General features: G+C 37.6%; 2 protein-coding genes across 2 annotated transcripts in view; one reads left to right on the top strand and one right to left on the bottom strand.

The window, feature by feature from the left end:
* Nucleotides 1-6,035: 6,035 nt before the first annotated feature.
* On the top strand, nucleotides 6,036-9,081 carry rxfp3 (relaxin family peptide receptor 3). The gene has a single exon (XM_026941323.3). It carries the CDS (start codon nucleotides 6,350-6,352, stop codon nucleotides 7,553-7,555), a length of 1,206 nt encoding a protein of 401 aa, XP_026797124.1. The 5' UTR covers nucleotides 6,036-6,349; the 3' UTR covers nucleotides 7,556-9,081.
* A 915-nt stretch (nucleotides 9,082-9,996) lies between these two features.
* The window catches only part of slc45a2 (solute carrier family 45 member 2), a 36,554-nt gene continuing 26,563 nt past the window's right edge, over nucleotides 9,997-19,987 (bottom strand). Inside the window, exons 4-7 of the mRNA XM_026941355.3 lie at nucleotides 18,424-18,567; nucleotides 16,191-16,314; nucleotides 13,313-13,518; nucleotides 9,997-10,273 (exon numbers count right to left, since the gene is read on the bottom strand). Coding sequence (XP_026797156.1) covers nucleotides 10,046-10,273; nucleotides 13,313-13,518; nucleotides 16,191-16,314; nucleotides 18,424-18,567 — 702 coding nt within the window. The 3' untranslated portion in view covers nucleotides 9,997-10,045. The remainder of the gene's footprint in view (nucleotides 10,274-13,312; nucleotides 13,519-16,190; nucleotides 16,315-18,423; nucleotides 18,568-19,987) is intronic.

The following is a 19,987-nucleotide window of genomic DNA, read 5'->3' as shown; positions in this document are numbered from 1 at the left end:
GAGTAAAGTCAGTCCAAGGTCTGACCGTATGTTGCTCAGAGATATAGAAAAAAAAGAAAGAAAAAACCAAGACCTACATCATGTGACTTAAAGGCTTCAATAAGCACATTAAATGTTTATGTTCATGACAGCACAATCAGAAAAAAAGATCAAGCAAATAATTTCCATACAATTTCCAACAAAATTTAAATTAGACCACTTTCATTTTGTTTTTCCAGGTTTAAACACGGATCAGCTGCAGATCCAGTGCTCTTTCATTTCCCAAATGCCATGAAGTTAATTCTATCAGCCTTTAAGCTATTAAAGTGTGTAATTTGGTGTTTTATTTAAAAAATTAATTGTAGAAATCATGTAAGGAGTAAAACAGTCAGTTTCTTGCTGCTATAGTAAAATAACGATGTGGTGGTCTGATGAAAGTCGAGTTACTGTTTCTACACGAAGTTGATTATTTTCCTGTAACAGTACACAATGAAGTGTTTTATTTGTCTTATACTACCACACTTTGACAGCCATTACAATTCTTTATGCATTAAAGAACAACATATCATACTTTTTATCCATATATAGTTACAGTTCATAGTGTTTAATGTTGTGGAACGTCCATAAATAAAGTTCTTTCCTGTTCACTTATGTTATAGCAGCTATAAACAACTGTTCCCTCTCAGCCTCTCTTATTTCTCTCTCTTAAAGTTAATAAGGAAGGAAAACGAAAGGTAAGGAAATTAAATTAGAATTTAAAGTTTTAAAACAGCGTTATCGCTTACTGTTACAAAGTGCTGACATTGGATAACACTCCATAAATATTAAATAAATGTCTCTTTACAGAAACCTTCACTATATCAGTGAATATACATGTTTTTAATACAACCCTGGCACTTGTCTTGCAGCCGACACTACTGTAGAAAATTAATCAACACTTTCTGATCAGTTAGAATCAAGAATTCCAATAGCACTGTGGTATGAATGTAACTATGCACTATACAGTACCGATGTATCCAGGCGGTTCTTAAGGTCTGATTATGTACTTTAAATGAATTTTAAACGTGCACTACATCCATTAGTCTTCTAATTAAAAGTACAAACATTCTAGCCTTGAGGTTCCATCCTAGTGACAGTGTTTGCACCCTAAAAGATGGTTCATCACCTATTTTCTGAGTGTTTGAGTTAAGAGATGAGAGCAGGTAAGTATGTCAATTGATTGAGGAACTGTCATTGATAAAGGGAACAACAACAGGAAAAGTAAATGGTGTCTTATTACTGCCACCTAGTGCTGACCTTTATAATGCACCTTCCAACATGCTTCCATAAATCCACTACTGTCCCAGATGATACCTGGGAACAAAGGATTAGTTATTTAATAAATGAACACTAATGTAGAGAACTCATTAGATTACTGTAGATGGTACCACACAGACACCCTAAAGATGGCTGTGGATGCTTTTCCTTGGATAGCTTAAAGACTGCAATTGCTAAGAACCGTTTACACTCAAGTCTCAATCATTGACCAGTTGATAACTTCAGTATGACAAGACTTAAAGTTCAAACTAAAGTCTAATGATGCCCATACACAAGTTCTTTTTAACACACATGGCACTGCTTGACTATATTATATACAGTTATAGAAGAGAAATGATTTATATCCGATGTCCCTCAGAAGAGGATGGGTTCCCTTTTTGAGTCTGGTTCCACTCAAGATTTCTTCCTCTTGTCACCTCAGGGAGATTTTCCTTGCCAACGTCACTTCTGGCTTGCTCAGAGGTGCTCTACAGTTTTGTAGACCAATGTCCATTGTTAAAAGCGCTACATAAATAAAATTGAATTGAATTGAAATAGAAAACAATGATAGCTGATTTTTTTTCTCAAAATCTGTGCCACTATCTATCCATCCATGTCATATTATCTACTACTGCATCTTACATCCTGTTAGCCCAATCTGCAGTCCTGCTCCCTGCACAACCTCCTTGCTTTTTGCTCTGGGAGCCTGACTCCCTATGATGTTTAATTATAGATAACAGGATGAGTGACACTCAGAGGGAGCATCGTTTAGCACGTGCGGCACGGAGAAATGGAACGGTCTTACAACTTCAAAAGAAAAATGTTCAAAAGTTTGGCAAGAGCTTTTGAAGTTGCTCTTGCGAGACAAGACTGTCTGGCTTTGCTTGGGAGATTGTGAGTCTGAAGCCTAATGATGGCTGCGAGTCTGAAGGAGTGTATTTGCCCCTCCGTCTGGGTTAGAAGACACTTTAAGTGGTGCACTCATAAATCAAGACCCCTTGTGTGTCACAGTCTCAGAAATGTTCTAATTCCTTAAATCAAAGCACTCTAAGTTCCCCGCTGGAATATACTAGATTAAATCGACAAAGAAACATGCTGTAATTAACACCTTGTTGACTACATAGTGCCCTATTTAATACATCACTTCTGAGCACAGTGTTAAATATCATTCTTTATGCACATGTAGGAAACCTACTATAAATGGTTAAATCTAGAACCGTAGGCTCAGGATCCACTGCAACCCTGACCATATAAAGATAAATGGATAATAAATCTAAGACGCTACTGGGTTCATCAGTTTGATCATCTTGGAGAACGCTTAAAGGTTACATGCAGAACATTTTCATTTTAGAGATGTTCCCAAGCAGAACCACTTTAGGAAGCTAAGAATAATTGAAGAAGCATTTTGGACACAGATGATGCTTTACCCAGGTAAGAAAGAATTATTTCATTTTAAAAAATGTTTCTTTTTTTAATCCGTTCCATAAAAAAACAACAACAATCAGTTAATATTAGAACATTTCTCACACAATGGTCTCTAAAGGAAACGTTACTTTAGTGTTATTGTTCCTACAACTGAAAATGGTTTGGCAATGCTGTAGCAATGTTTCTGAACATCATGTAAGAACACCCTGAAAACCTGAAAGGCTAAACATTATAAGAACCAAACGTTTAATAATGTACTCCTTCCCTACAATTGTGCGCTGACAAGCCATGAAAAATACACTTTCAGAAAAAGGGTTTCTCACAGGTTCTTTGTTAAGGGTTAAGGGTTCTTAGCTTCCTACAAAAAAAGGGTTCTCCTAAGAAGTCCATCCCGGTGTGATAGGCACATACTCAATTATATGGTTCTATATAGAACCCTACTACAGAGTGTGTCCCTATCAGAAAGGATTCTCAGTACAAGTGAGTCCACTTTTTGAAAGCTTCAGTAAGAAGCCCGAATTATCCAATAAACCCTTAAAGAACTTTTGAAGAATGATTTTTTCTAGGAGTGTTTAATAAAAGTGGTTAAATTATAGGACTGTAGTTCATTGAGAGAGAGAGAGAGAGAGAGGGAGAGAGAGAAAGAGTTCTTATTAGATGAAGGAAAGAGCACACTGATTTCAGCTTCCACCAAAATGAACCAGTACTTTTTCTGCCCTGGGTGCTGTGCCGTAGCTCAGTGCTGTCTAATTTTCTCCGGAAAGCGCCAGTGTAGCTGCAGGTTTTCATTACAACCAATGCAAGAGTAAAAGATCGATTAATTAAACCTGAAGACCTCTTTGGATTTAATGAAAACCTGCAGACACACATGCACTTCATGGAGAAGACTGCTTGTAACTAGGGATGCATCAACACTATTCTTTCTTCAGCCCGAGTATTAGTACATATTTTTGTTACTCACCAATACTTATACTGATACTGAAATGAGTAACCTTAGTATTAATCAGTCAACGACATCATTGACCATTTTATTCAGCTCTGTTTATATTTCCCTGGTTTACATAGTGACCAAGAAAGCAGCACATGTGTGTATTCATACATGTACACTACTAGGCTTATTTATAGCTCATTGTAAGTGAAGTGCATTAGCTGTATCAGTCACCTTGGATTGAGTAGGGTTGCAGTGGAGAAGAGGAGGTTTTATTCCACTTCATAAAAGTACAGCTCTGTACAGCTCTAAGTAAAGTACACGTTCTTGTCTTCGTTGCCTCAGAATCCCTCATTGTCAGTGCGAGATAGAGGCTCACCAAGAAAAACACTGATGCTAGCAATGAACTACTTGCTTGTGTTTTTTTTCCTGGACTTTTATCCTATTTTCTCACCAATTTGGTCACGCGCTAATTCCCACCCACCAGCCAGCTCTCTCTTATCATACAACAGCTATCACCTGGGGATGCTAGTGCAGGCTAGCACATGCTTCCTCTGAAACACATGAAGCCAAATGCATCTTTTCAAACTGTTGCTAATGCTGCATCACAGGGCAGCGTAACACCCTCGGAGGACATCGCTATCTGCTCTCTTCAATATACATGATCTCACAGATGCCCACGAATAGTTAGCGTCCCTGTGATTGATATTGTGTATGCTAATCCCTACCATCCAGAGAGGATGATTTTGCTCCCTTGGTTCCAGGGCATGTGTCATCGCAGCCATTTGAGATCCCAGTTTCTGTTGTGCCACTCAGGACCGCATGCTTTTACATATAAGATTTATCAGGTTACTTTTAGTGTAAGAAGATGCTGTAGTTCCTTCTCTTGATATTTTCACAGAGCAGTTTGCAGTTTGCTTTGTGTTTTATCATTAATCATAAAATACTTCCAGATCTTTGTCATTTTGTGTCATATGATCATTAGCGCAACAGTGTACACTTGTATGTAGCACATACACAATGTATGTGGCTTACATCACATAGTATTACATGGTGTTGGATGCTGGTATCAGAGCATTTTTTTATGATTATGAGTAAATGGCATCAGTATCAATGCATCTTCAATTATAATATACAGTATGAAGGTAGGTAAGTGATGATGAAGATGATCATCTTCAATATACAACCCATAATTAGCCCTAACAATCCTTTATTGACTCACTGGAAAACACACACATACACACAGCCCAGTAACCAAAAGGAAAACTTCTGAGTCTTTTCCGTAGGTTTTTTTTATTATTATTATTAAATCTGCAGTTCTTGTTAAAAAAAGAAGAAGAAGAAGAAAAAAACAGCTAAATGTCCACACAGGGTCAAAACCGTAAGACACTGCTACCCTTGTCGGGATGTTTGATCCCCACCATCATTTTAAAAACTGAAAATCAGCTTCAAAACAAAACAGATTCCCAACAGAATTCTCCTGGTAAAATAAATGTAAAATAAATTTATGCACACTGATTTTGCTGGGTGTAAAGATCTAGACTGTTTATTCATGCATGTGATATTAGTTCAAGAGAAAATATGGTAAAATATGCATTCTCAATGCCTCAGTAGTTCAGTTTTACATATTTCCAGGTCATTTAGTGGATTTTCTATTTTTTTTTCTGGCCTCTACATTTCTAGGATGCATGGGAACCCTGATTCAGGACATTTAGGGAATATATAGCCTAATGCATCTGGAGAATGCAGAGAAAGTACAATCAGATTGTACTTACCTGCTCACCACTGGGCACAAACAGGCATGTTTTTGTCCTTTAATTTATTAAATGGTATTTGTATAATAAATAGGATGTAGATTTAGAAGCATAACCAGCAAACCAGAGGCAACAGCGGCAAGAAGGAAACCCCTGAGATGACAAGAGAAAGATCCCTTGAGAGGAAACAGACTCAACCCATCCTCTTCTGGGTGACAAGAGATTAAAAAATATGCATTCAAAATGGATTATAAATCATTACATATTAGTGAAATGGTAAAAGGTATGAAAGGTATGAAATGAAAGGCTTGTATAAGATTTAGGTATATACATATTGGGAACATGAGTCCTGATATAATCATGGCTTTAAACTAGAACAAAGCTGGTGAAATGAAAATTAAACTGTCCCTACTGCGCTTGGCTAATCTCAGGGAACTGAAATTGTGCGTGTCTGTTCTCAGGGAGTCCAAACCTGACATACCATTTTATGATAAACCGCTTCCATGCCTTGAGTAAACAGTCGAGCTGTTGAAAATTTCCACAGAGCGCGTTGGGCAGCGGCGCGCTGGAGCGTAAAAGCGCGCATCCAATCCACAGCTACGCGCGTCCATAAAAACGCGCCGCACGGAACAGAGCGCAAACCATAAAGCACAGCTCACACACAGAGAGGTAGAGAGACGGAGAGTGGGACAGATCTGAGCTCGGGTCTGCTTCACAAACGCACACGATCCCCAAACTTCAAACAGGGTTTCTTCGGAGCACCAGGAATGTTTTAACATGCTGTTTTTTCCCGCGTTCTCTGTGTAATCGCGGGTTTGAGGTGTGTATCAGATCCCTGGTGTGTGTGAACTGTTTACTGCAGGACAGTTTGTTCCAGGACGACACTGCGTGTCTGTGTGTGTGTGTGTGTGTGTGTGTGTTTCACGAGTTAAGACGGAGCACGGAGCGGATACGATGAGCGTCGGCGATGCAGCCCAGCTCGGGAACGCGGGACGACATCACGGAGCGCAACGCGAGTTTGATGTTTAACAGAAGCGCGAACCACTCAGGGGCTGAGTTCCCGGAGCTCGCCGAGAGGAGCGACTTGGTGAGCGATGGATCAGCCGTGCTGCGCATCCTCATCTCCACTATTTACTCGGTGGTGTGCGCGCTCGGTTTGGTCGGCAACCTGCTCGTTCTGCACCTCATGAAATCGAAGCACGCGTGGAAAAAGTCGTCCATTAACCTGTTCGTGACCGGGCTAGCCGTGACCGACTTCCAGTTCGTGCTCACGCTGCCGTTCTGGGCGGTGGAGAACGCGCTGGATTTTACGTGGCCCTTCGGCAGGGCGATGTGCAAGATCGTGTCGTATGTCACAGCTACCAGTATGTACGCCAGCGTGTTCTTCCTGACCGCCATGAGTGTGGCGAGGTACCGCTCCGTGGCGTCGGCGCTGAAGTGTGGACGCAGGCGCAAGCGTCCGTCTGCGCGCTGCGTCAGCGCCGTGATCTGGGCGGCAGCAGTCGTGGCCGCGTTGCCACATGCCATTTTCTCCACCACAGCCACCGTGTCCAACGAGGACCTGTGCTTGGTCAAGTTCCCCGACCTCAACGGCGACGCGCAGTTCTGGCTCGGGCTCTATCACGCCCAGAAGGTGCTGCTCGGCTTCCTGGTGCCGTTTGGCATCATCTCAGTGTGCTACCTGCTGCTGCTGCGCTTCGTCACGCACAAGCGCGCCAACGCGTCCGGCGCCAGGAGGCGCTCCAAAGTGACCAAATCGGTGACCATCGTGGTGCTGTGCTTCTTCTTGTGCTGGCTGCCCAACCAGGCACTGACCGCTTGGGGCATCCTGATTAAGCTGAACGCCGTGCACTTCAGCTACGAGTACTACACCGCGCAGGTTTACGTGTTCCCCGTGACCGTGTGCCTGGCGCACTCCAACAGCTGCCTCAACCCGCTGCTCTACTGCCTCATGAGGAGAGAGTTCAGGAAGGCGCTGAAGGAGCTCTTCTGGCAGATCGCCTCGCCCTCCAGTACGAACACGCGACCCTTCACGGCCTGCAGCAAACCTGAGCATGAGAAGCAGGCGCGCTCTGTAGTGCCGCTCAGCACACCCGACCCTGGCCTCGTCTTCTACCCACCCGGTGTTGTGGTGTATAACGGGAGAAATGACCTTCTGCCGAACAGCACGTAGACTGGACCCCAAAAAAACAACAACAACAATAAAAATGTTCCTGGAAGATATTTTAGGCGTTATTTTTGGTTGACTCCATTACAGAACCCCTAAAAGTGCCTCCAGGAATGATTAAGAAGTGGAGCTGTGTGTGAACAGGAACTCTCAGTGGCTGCTTGGGGAAACTTACAGCCATAAGAACCTGCATGTCAGAAATCTACAGATTCACACTGGCTCCCAAACACATACTGTCCTGTTTACAGATAAACAGCAGGAGAGACAAGTTTCTTGTATTTTATTTATTTATCTATTTATTTACTATCAGGAAAAAAAACATTAATTAATAATTAAATACAATACCATTTTCTCTTAATTAATCAATTATTAATAATTAATAATGAATTAATTAAAAGTAAATTCATTATTTTAAAGGTTTTTTTAACACTTTTTTCTTTTAACTGATTGTATTAACAAAAATGTAAAAAATTATTATTCCACAGAGGACACATTACGGGTGTGTACAGTGTGTTTCTGTGTCAGTTCGTGGGTGTATAACTCAATAATGTGTGTTCAACTCAATTATTAATCAAAACATAATCAAGACCACTGAGTGTCTACAAGTAAATAAACAATGTGCTTTTAGGAGAGGAAAAAAATCATCAAAATCACAAATATTGAAATAAAGCAACTACATATCAATACTTTTGTATTTCTTTTTTTTTTTTTTTTTTTGTAGTGGTTACTGTCAAAACTCCATCTCATAGTGACACTGAAAATCCAGCTGTAATATTTAATCATAATTAGTTCTCACACTTAAGCGTCTTAAAAATTCATTGCACTTAATAAATGGATATTAAAGTATATTAACTGATTAATGAATGTGGGAATTTTAAATAAAAATCACTTTTGACTTGTGAAGAGGAACAGTCACATACCAATGTTAAGAAAACTGACAAATACAAAGATATTTCTCTTGATTTATTGTATCACTCTATTAAAAAATATAAAATACTAATATATAAGTTCACATTTTCTGTATAAGCAAGTGTTAATGTATTAATGTAATCCTTAATAAACATGCACTATATACAGATATAACTGATTCAAAATTGAACTGTTTGTGACTAAAACAAATTCTGTACTTCTGATATGTTTATGGCAGTAGATTGTTTTTAAAATTAATCACTAGCATGGAAAGAAGAGATTTAGCATAGCACACAAGCAACACTAATTTTATTACCATTACAGAAAGCTTGAAAAAGTAAGTAAATGTGGTCAGAAAGCTAAGCTAGCTTCTAACATCTCATTTGAACAGCTTATTGCTTTTGTATGGTTAAAAAAGCTAGCAAATAAGCTTACTAGCTGACTGATTAGTCACTTTTTGACCAAGCTAGTTAACTAGTTAGTTAAAACTGTTTCCCCACAACTCTCAATAACAAGAGAGTTTATTAACAAGAGATTTGAATAACAAGAAAGTCTCTGTATTATATGTGCAGTATTGTCTGACTAATTAGCTAGCAATCTAGCATGACCATTAAGAATACAAATTAAACTGCTAATTTAACATTTGCTAACACATCAGCTATGGAAACAAATGGGTTAACAGAATTCTGTGTTTAAAATATATATATATATATATATATATATATATATATATATATATATATATATATATATATATATATATAGGAGTGAGAGAGCTTTCTTAACACAACATGATAATAGCAAATAGAATGAAATCGAGTCTCCTTTCCTGTCAGCATTGTTAGCATATTGATCTTGTATGTAAAACCCCGTTTCTAGGGCCCTTTTTGTAGGTGTCTGTCCCTTGTTGCCTCAGTTCGTTATTTCATTAGCACGAGAAAGAGACTAATGTCCACACCTCCAATAAATGTTCAATAAACAATAAATATTGTATAACAATGTGTTCATGGACCTGTTGCTTCCAAAAAGATTCTTTATTTAAACACCTGAGTTGTAATGAAAACAAATTACATAGCAGACAGATTTAGGTTTTTAAATAATTTGCACAACAAAACAGATACATTTTATTCTCATACAATTAGATGTAGAAATTGTGACCTGACCTTAAATATTATAAGTTTTTATGGTTCCACTGAGAGCCACTGAGACCCTGACCTGAATAAAGTACTTCCTGAAGAGGAATGAATGAACTGTAATGATTTTTATTTGTCTTGTTTGAGTGTGTGACCCCATGACCTCAACCATCAATGACTGTATTGAGGGAACTAAAATAAGATTCACTGTAGAATGTTCTGAGGAGTCCTTTAAGTACACATGGCAGCTGTGGAGGTCAGTTTTAAATAAAAAGATGTTTGCGAAAAGAGAACTGTGAGGTGATCAATGTGGTACACATTACACATAAAACAGGTAAAAGGGACCATGTGGACTAAAATTGAAGGCTGAAATTAAATAAACGAGTCACAAACATGAGACCGATATGAAAGAGACTAGTAAGAGAGCCTTTGTATTTATTTCAATGTGTCCAGTTCATTGTACATGTTTAATAAAGACAGTAATAAACAGGCAGCCGAGGAGGGACACGGTTGAAGCCGATAGAACCACCACTATGACGCTACCGGCCATATTGACTAGAGTTCCAAGTCCAGCTCCCACTATGATCTGAGCTAACTGCACCATACAGGTCAGAGCTGCACAGTCCATTCCTGTCCCTCTGCTCTGCAGAGGTGCGTCCTTCCCACTCTGCTTCCTCTTCTCCTGCAGGATAAAATGTAAATCATCAGTCAACATCCATTAAATGTATTAAATGCATTAGAGGTAAAGCAAACAAAATTATCAGGGTGAAAAAATACATAATCCCATACATGTTTTATTGGCACTCTATAACTCAAAAAAGAAAAAAAAAATATTACATATTATTTCATAGATTATTTTAATAAAACACTTCTGTCAGAAACAGAAAATATTTTTAATTTGGCATTTAATTAAAAGTATTTTCTAATTTTTTAAAAATTCTATTTAATTGTTTTGAAATTCTTTGAATTATCTTATTCTTTTTATTTATCTTATTTTATATGACTTTTATTTTGTTCTATAACTGTATACTTTGTATCTCATTAAGCTAGGTTTTGGACTTTTGATTTTATCCCATGCATATATGTTAAGCTCTTTGCACAACAAAGGATACATTTTATTTTCATACAATTAGATGTAGAAATTGTGATTGAAATATCTGGGGAAATTAAATGTAAGAACCTGGAAGAAATATAATGGCTTACAACTGATAAATTTCACTCTCTGCCTAGGTTAAAGGTAAGCAAGATATTACGCTAATGTTAGAAAAAAAAAAAAAACTACAACCAGCACTACTTTCTTTCCAGTAAACAAAAAGGCAATGCATGAATGCTTTCATGTATAATTAACAAGAATAACAAGAATAATGGAATAATAGAATAGAATGGGTTTTCCTAGTAAGAAGGTGGGAATTACAATTATTCCTATATGATGTGAATGCAGCATTTTGCTGCCTTCTATTCAACTCAGACAGTGGGAATTAGAAGTGTACTCAGAACTGTTTGCACCCACCTGCGATATATCAGGGTAAACTTATCTGGTTCTATTTCTTAAAAATTCCTGCCTTCCGAATGGGAAAAATGTGCAGTTCCCAACTTGTAACTGGGAAAAATTGTAATATTCGTTTTCCAACTAGGAAAAAGTATAAGCCCCACCTTCCTTCTGGGAAAGCATACTTACCACCTTTTAAACAGAGAAAAAGTGTAATTCCCACCTTCCAATTGGGAAAAAGCATAATTCCCACTTTTCATATTGAAAACAATGGAATTCCCAGCTTCAGACTGGGAAAAAGCATAATCTCCACCTACAGTTATGAAATTAGCAATTATGTAAAAAAACGTAATTGCTATCTTCTGACTGGGAAAAAATAGAATTCCCACTTTCTGACTTAGACAAAAACATAAGTGCCACCATCCGACTGGAGGAAAAATGGAATTCCCACCATCTGCCTTGGAAAAATTCTCACCTTACCACTGGGAAAACATTTTATCCCACTTTCTGACTGGAAAAAACACAACTCTCACCTTCTTGGGAGCTTTCTGACAGCCTCAATATCTCTGAATTTATTCCGAGGTAATTAAGACTTAAAATAGGAATTTCTGTTTATATTTCAATTTGTAATAAATTACAGCTGATGATTCACCACCCGCTTCCATTTTTATTACGGATTAGGAAGATATCATGCTAATGATTAATATGGACACAGCTAAAGCTAACTAGATAAAAGGTGCCTGGGTTTCCAAGCTTCTCTTTCAGGACTAACATTAAAAGAATCCATTAACAGTTTGTTGTTTTTGTTGTTTTTAAGCAAGTCATAATTAAAAAGCTCAACTTTTTCCCCAGTGGCTTCAGTTTCTAATCAGTATCTCAAGTGTTAATCAGAGGCCGATGGATTTGCAAACTGGTTCTCCTTTTTATAGCCTTCCCAATTAATCATGTAAACATCCTACTGGTGAGAGGAAAGCATTAATTTAAGCAAACATGAGAGGACATCTCTAGTAAATTAAATCACCAAAGGACTAAAAAAATTATTAGGGAATAATACATAACAGGATGTTAATAATTGATTTAAGCAAACGTGAGAGGACATCTCTAGTAATTAAATCACCAGAGGAATAATAAATAACAGGATGTACTGTTATAGGAAAGTAATATATGATGGGATGGTGTGATGAAGCAGAGTTACAGTTACCACATCGTTCTAATACAAGACAGACAGAGAGGATTTTAATGCTTTATGGTTTCTCACTTTTTTATCTTATTAACTTCAAGAAAAAAAGAGAGAATGACTGTTTATAAATGTACACAGTGTAACTTATATAAGGTAACAGGAATGTTCTGTAGACCTTCCCGCAAACGTAAATATAACTATAAACAGAAAAAGTTTCATCACACTACCTCGATGTAGATTATTTTCCTACAATAGTACAACACAGAGTGTTTTATTCCTTATACAAGGAATAAAATCATCAAAAAAAAAAAAAAATAAATAAATAAATAAAATAAATAAAAACAGACCATAGAAAAAAGCGAAAATACTAAGATTTTTGATCCAGGGGTCCCTGGAGGACTAGTGTTTAGGCCACAGCGCTCTCACCACTGCTGCCCAGGTTCGATTCCCGGCCAGGGAACCAACCCTAGCCACTGGGGTTGTATGCAACAGTGCGCTCTCAGTGCCAGTCCCAAGCCTGGATAAAACTGGGGAGGGTTGCATCTGGAAGGGCATCTGACATAAAAACTGTGCCAAATCAAATACACAGACCATTGATCCACTGTGGCGTCCCCTAACGGGAGCAGCTGAAGGAGGAACAACAACTAGGATTTTTGATCCAACATGACTGCAATGAGGTTTGGAGGTGAGGAATGTGGTGTGAAGATGGTCTACGTTGTCCTTGGTTCAGCTGTCAATCATTTCAAATATGCATTTCACCCCTCTTTCTCTGAGCACAAAATGACTGAATGTGAATCCGAGCTGCTGCAGTGCACATGTAAGCATAAGATGTTCCAGTCAATGATACATCTAGGGCCAAGGAATCCCACTGTGACAAAGCAATCTGTACTTCCACACTATATACAGTTGTATATTGTCCCAGATTGACACATAATCTCTAGCATATACGCTATCAAACATAATTGCCTCCAGTTCTGCTTTTGTTCTGGCATAAATTAACTGCCCACGTTTCCACACACAGCTTATTCACACACACAAACACACACACAGACCTCCTCCTCTTTGTGGTACTCTGAGATCAGGTTGAATGGGATGGTGTAAAGTGTGCTGGACATCACCCCGAACACACAGCACAGTGACAGCGTGGAGATGATATTGGGAAACAGACCAATCAGGCTTGTGCCCAGTCCGAACACAAAGTAGCCCATGAAGTAGAGACCCTTCAAGCCGATGTAGGGCAGTAGCAGCCTCTGTATGTCTGCACATGCAAAAACAAACATATCATAAACATATTTTTAGGAGCAAAAGGCAAAAAGAAATATACAGAACGTCCCCTTTATCCCAAATGGAGCTGATCAGCCAAGTCATGCTGGTGTCTCAAGTTTGCTTCATTAGTTTTGCACTGAAGCTATGAGGCTAAAGTAGCTAACAAGAAATATGTTAGCATCACGCTTCAATTTGATTTTGTACTTTTATTTCTTAACGCTGCTGTGTGTAAGATTCAAAAATCGCGCCATCTGTGGTATGCTATGTGTTCCAAGTTATGTGTGGAGGAACATGCCATAACATGCTTGTGGGATAAATAATACACATTCAAGACTGTACCCCAAACCACATTCTATGTACCATTAGCTTGCTATCACTGGCTGTTTTGTGGTTTATTATGATCTATCAAAATCTGGGGATGGGTCTTTGGCTGTACTACTGTCAGGAACAGAGAGTAGGCACAGATGCAATTGCAGTTCAAAGCTTTTAATGAAGATAATGGCGAGGTATCCAAAACATCAGGCACGATCAAAGTCAAAACACAAGCGTGGGTCAGGCAATGAGCAAACAGCATGGACTAGGCAAAAACAAGCTCATGAAATGAGAAACAGGCAATAATCCAGAAACCAGAGTAACAACAATCACAGGCAAACAGCTTGGTAAAGTCAGATGTAAAACATACACTGAGCATTACTTCATGGTGATCTGGTGAGTCAAAGTCCCTTTTATAGTGTGTGTGTGTGTGTGTGTGTGTGTGTGTGTGTGTGTGTGCAAACAGGTGTGCATGATTAGAACTTGGATTAGTGCTGGTGGTGCTGGGGATTGTAGTACATGGCGGCCATGTCTGTAGGCCGTGGTGTGTTCTGGGAAGTGGAGTTCATGGCATGCATGGACCTGACAACTACTTTCAAATGTGATTGCATATCTGAGCTGCATCTGGTGCAGGAAAATTCCCATCATTTCAAACTCAACGTTTCTGACTATGAATTAATGTGAATTACTCTTACATCATGTTTTAAACAATTTCTTTTATTCATTTAAAAAAAATCCTAAGCACTGTATCTTTAAAACATATTTTGAAACTTTTGATGTACCAATTTTACTGCTGATCCAAAAGTTGTCTTTTGCCATGAGTGTGTGATGATTTTAACATGTAGTAGTTTGTACAATGCTATACTGGCAGCTATAAATTTCCTTTACTTGTTAGATACATTACATCATTGTAGGATTCTGGTAAGAGGTTGGCACATTTAATGTTGTCATGAAGGTTTTTTTGCATAATGGCTAAATCATAGTTGAATTGGATAGTGTAAGAATTGATACGTCCTTAGATAGTGGCTTTCAATAGATTTCTGGGTCTTGGGTTAGTGGCTGTTGTGTGTAAATGCATATCTGGGTCTAAGGAATAAAGGAATTGTTTTCAAAATTATTGTTTGAGGATAATACCAATATATTAAGTATGCACTAAAACACTCAGTGTGGTGCTGTTATTTAAAGAAAAACACACAACAGGCCACACTTTGGGGGATAGCAATTTTTACTGTTACAAAGACACCTTCCATAAATGTTAAATAAATGTCCGCTAACAAATGTCACCACATCTGATTGTACGATTTACTTTGTTAAACAACAGCATGTTTTAAAATCAGCTTATTATTAGTCTTAGATTATGTGGAGTATCTGCAGCACAAGTCCTTGAGTATGAGCTGTTACTATAGAAACAATAACATAATAGAATGACTGCATTAATATTAACCTATTGTTCACATTACAGCCGGAACTACTGTCTGAGCCATGCTGTTATACAATAATATACATTTTCTGACCAATTAGACTTAAACATTCAACTGCACTGTGGTCTATATATATATGTATGTATGTATGTATGTATGTGTGTATATATATATATATATATATATATATATATATATATATATATATAGGAAATGGATTATTTTCCAACATCAGCATGCCCACAAGTGTTTTATTTCTCTTATACCACAGCAATTGGCCAACAATTAAAGAAATAATTTAGTAAAGAATGACAAATCATACATTTTAATCATTTTATCTTAATGTAATGTTGTGGAACATCTGCAAAAACAAGTTAGCTCCTGTTATCATTGGCGTAATAGAAGTTATAAACAGTTGTTCCCTGAACAGCCTTTCTTTTTTTAGTTAATAAGACCAAACTGCAAAACATATAGAAGTTAACAGAAGATTAATACTAATATAAAACCATAACACCTTTAAGCTGTGATGTCCTCAGTGTGCAAACATCTTCATTAATGAGTGATTGAGTCATTCAGTGTCAGTGGTAGTCCTATGACAAGATTTAGCTTTTTGTACTGTCTAAGCCCCACTTTAACCTTGTAGCTCTAGCGGAAAAATAAAGGAGAAAACTTCAAATCCAGAACATGTCCTAGGTCATTGACTCTATTTGCGGGAATGGGGAAATTATGCAAAGGTGTTTCTTGGCAGAACTTTTGCTTTGCAAATCTGCTTTAGATATAATCACTGCTTAGAACCTCCTTTGAGGAATGACAACTGTGACTCTCTTATCTCTACATAGTGTTGCACATCCATTTCAATGTATTCTGTGCATGCATTAGGAGAGCAGTGGTGAAATATGGCAGGAAAAGTCACAGCGGGGTAAATACTCACAGGAATAGAGAGCAGAGGACACAGCGTTGATGCACAGCCCCCAGCAGCCCACCTCCACCCCCCTCTCATAGGTGGCATATGCGGTGGAGTTATGAGGAGCATACGGGTTCCCCTTATACACAATCTGTAAGATGAAGAAGTAAATATGTCCAGAAACACAACGTGACTGTGTTACCACACCGCACTGTGTGATCAAAATATCTAATAACAGGGAAGGAAACAGTAACATAATTCATAAATCCCACCCAGACTTTTTATGGCTCAGAAAAAAAGAAGGATATCTGTGCTCTGTTCTCTGTACTTCAATTGCAATGTGAACTGGATTGTATTGTTGATTATTTGACACAATCCTAGATTTTTGTTGTTTTGGTAACAAGACTTGTTTGTACTGACATGACAGCACAGTTCTAAAGCTCAAAATCTGCTCAAGAGAAGGCTCATTCAATGTAAACAAGAGTACATCAAATCAACGATACTGTGAGATAGTAAATTGAAGTCATTATATTGTAATGCATTCTACCATTTGCTTTTTTTGTGATCTAAAATTGTGACCTTGTACATTTTGGTTCATTTGTCCTCTCAAATTAATGTATAACTGAACAAAAAGGTTACAAATTATTGCTGGAGCTAATAAATTTCTGTTACAGATAGTGCATGTCAGCATGGGGACGTATTATGGAGACACACAGAGACATTGCCATGGTGTATCATGAAATTATTATAAGAGAACTCTATTTTGCACATTTTTTTTAGAACATGTAAGGTGCTAACCACTAAGCTACCGTGCTGTGCATCCCCCTCCCCCCTTAACTTTTTGATGAAAGTTTCTCTGGAGGGTGTTTGATAAATCGTGGTCAAAAGCATGCAGGACAACCTTTAACCATGTCACATTGAAGACTGAGAAAAGAATCCCAAAGTAAAACATGGTAGTGGTAGCATCATGTTAAGTGTTACCCTTGGCCTCTTGGTTGTGACTCTGGTCACTGACTTTTGGTGGACAGCCTCCTCTAGGCAGAGTTGAGGTTGTGCTATATTCTTTCCATTTTTAATAATGGATTTAATGGTGCTCTGTGGGATGTTCAAAGTTTGGATATTTTTTTTATAACCAAACCCTGATTGATTTTTTTTTCCAGACTTGTTTTGATAACTCCTTGGTCTCCTATACGCTCTTTGTTTTGGTATTTTCTCTTACAAACTCTGGGGCCTTCCAGGAATTATGTATTTATATTCAGATCACATGACAATTTAACTGCACACAGATGTACTCCGAATAATTATATGACTTCTGATGGCTGCACCAGAAGTAATTCAAGAGTTTCACATCAATGAGGGTAAATACTAATGTGGGTTTATTTTTCTGTAAATAATTTTGCAAACTATGTTGATTTTTTTCACCCATTTGAACATTACGGGCTATTTTCTGTAAGTCCATTTCAGTTCCAGGTTGAAACACTACAAAATGTGAAGGGGGGAGGGTTATGCAACACACTGTACATCACATGAGCTATTGTTTTATCAGTCCCATTGTATGATCACTCCCATTGTTCCTGCAACTCAATTCAGCACTGGCCCGAGGAACTCACATTTGTCTCATGGGTGTTCCATTAAATTGTTCAGCCAACTCTTACATCTGCCTCAATTTAAGATCAATCAAGGTAGCAAAAAGCTTTTTCCTATAAGCACACCCATGTAATACATAATAAGTTTCTCAGTATCCCTCAACAACAACACTCCTCCTCTTCATATAAGGTAAAATGTTTCAAAAATCAAGATAAACTGTACATCAAATAGAATGAATGAGAATGTGTATCCATGCATATATTATTATGTAGTTTTGCTGTTTTCAAGCTGTCCTGCAACATCCTCATTTGGTTGGATTTAGTAGTGTAACGCAATGCCACTATCTGTGTCAGTGTTTAGGAAAAAAAACAGGAATGTTAGCAAAATAAGTCATTCTCAAATGATAACAACAAATTGTAATAAGCAAATTTAATTTATGAATTTCTGGCCAGTTTGTAATGAAATAGCGTAGAAATACGAGTTTAATTTGGAGCTCAGTAAGACACTCTTTAGGTCTACTGGAGCAAAAAAACAAAAACAAAACAAAAAAATGGTATAAAAAATATATAATGTACCTTATTTGATACAGATAATGTATTCATATATAGTTACATCCCTAGTTGGAGTTTAAATGATATGTTTCATGTTCAGCCACAAATGAGCTCCTTCTCACCTGCCCCATAAAGTCAGTGAAGAAGAGCATGTTGCAGAGGAAAGCAGTCCAGCCCAGCAGGTGGCTGATACATAGGCAGCGATAGTGACTGGGCATGTTCATCATGGCAGATAGTAATGATTTCAGAGTCATCCTCTTCTGTACCTGTAACACACACACACACACACATAATCCAAGATTTTTATTTGTCACATACACAATTATATACAGTATATAATTTGCTGTGAAATGGAAACCTGGCCTACTCCTCTTTAGATTGTGCATTGAATACTAAATTAAAGTTAAAATTTAAAAATCAGAAATGAATAAGAAATAATAATGTTTCTTACTCAAATCTGAAGCCATGGTGAGATTCTGAACATTTATATGCAGAGCGTGATAATATAAAGAGAGTGATATTTTTCATTATATTTTTGTAGACTTTTTTTTAACATGATCAGAGTATTTCACACGATTTATAATAATAATAATGATAATAATAATAATAATAATAATAATAATAATAAAAGCAGCATTTTCAGGGGCCAAGCACCCAGACTTGGTGAGCTGCACATTCACAGATTCGCTGTTGTCTAAGCTATCACAAGAAAGCAGAGCAATAGCAGACAAACCATTTGGAGTATTCAAAATTCTTTTAATAATTTTTGTGAAGCTTATTCTGAAGATGGTGTTTGCCTAATTTGGTGATGATTGGACAAAATTTATAGGAGGAGTAGCAAACAAAATCCAAAGATGGCAGAAAATCTAATTAGGCAAAAAGTGACGTCATAGGGTGCGTTGAACACATCTTGGCTTTTAAATTTTGAACACACAGTTCAAAAGTTATGACCATAAACATACTTCCAAATTAGGCCCAAATTTGACCCGATGGTGGCGCTAGAGGGTTGGCAGCACTTGGCCCAAATTTGGTCAGAATGTTCCTTAGACCCTCCCTAATCAGTGTGCCAAAATTCACAAATTTCAATTTAACTTTTTACGGTTCCGTGGGCTCCCATAGACAGAAGAAGAAAAGGTAGAATAACCACCTTCATTGCTAGGCCCCCTAATAATAATAATAATAATAATACTGTAACTTAATGTGGCACCTTCTTAAATAATAAAAATAATGTACTATTTATACATTTAAAATCCAGCTCAAATTGCTTTACAGTGTGAAGTAAAAAACAGAAGGTTAAATTAAATACTTTTTTTTTTTTTTTTTTTAAAAGTGCCTAATAACTATGAAAAAAATTATAGCAGTAATAGGAAAAAATGAAATAATAATATAAATTATGCAACCGAAACTGGACAGTTGAAGATTGGAAGAAGGCCAGGAGATGTTTTTCAAATCTTCAACTGTCCAGTTTCAATGAGTCTGTGTCCACTATAGCCTCAGATTCCTGTTCTTGGATAAGAGGAGTGGAAGCTGATGTATTCTTCTGCTTTTGTAGCCCATCCAACTAAAGGTTTGGCTTGTTGTGCATATTAAGATGCTGTTCTGCTCACCACGGTTACAAAAAGTGGTTATTTGAGTTACAATAGCCTTACTTTCAACTTGAATCAGTCTGGCCATTCTCCTCTGACT

Source organism: Pangasianodon hypophthalmus, chromosome 15, assembly GCF_027358585.1.
Source record: "Pangasianodon hypophthalmus isolate fPanHyp1 chromosome 15, fPanHyp1.pri, whole genome shotgun sequence".
Classification (NCBI taxonomy): domain Eukaryota; kingdom Metazoa; phylum Chordata; class Actinopteri; order Siluriformes; family Pangasiidae; genus Pangasianodon; species Pangasianodon hypophthalmus.
The sequence above is the reverse complement of the archived record's forward strand: the minus strand, read 5'-3'. Positions and strand labels throughout refer to the sequence as shown.

Bases quoted from the DNA above. Each gene is read 5' to 3' on its own strand.
- rxfp3 (XM_026941323.3), top strand. From the start codon at position 6,350: ATGCAGCCCAGCTCGGGAACGCGGGACGACATCACGGAGCGCAACGCG.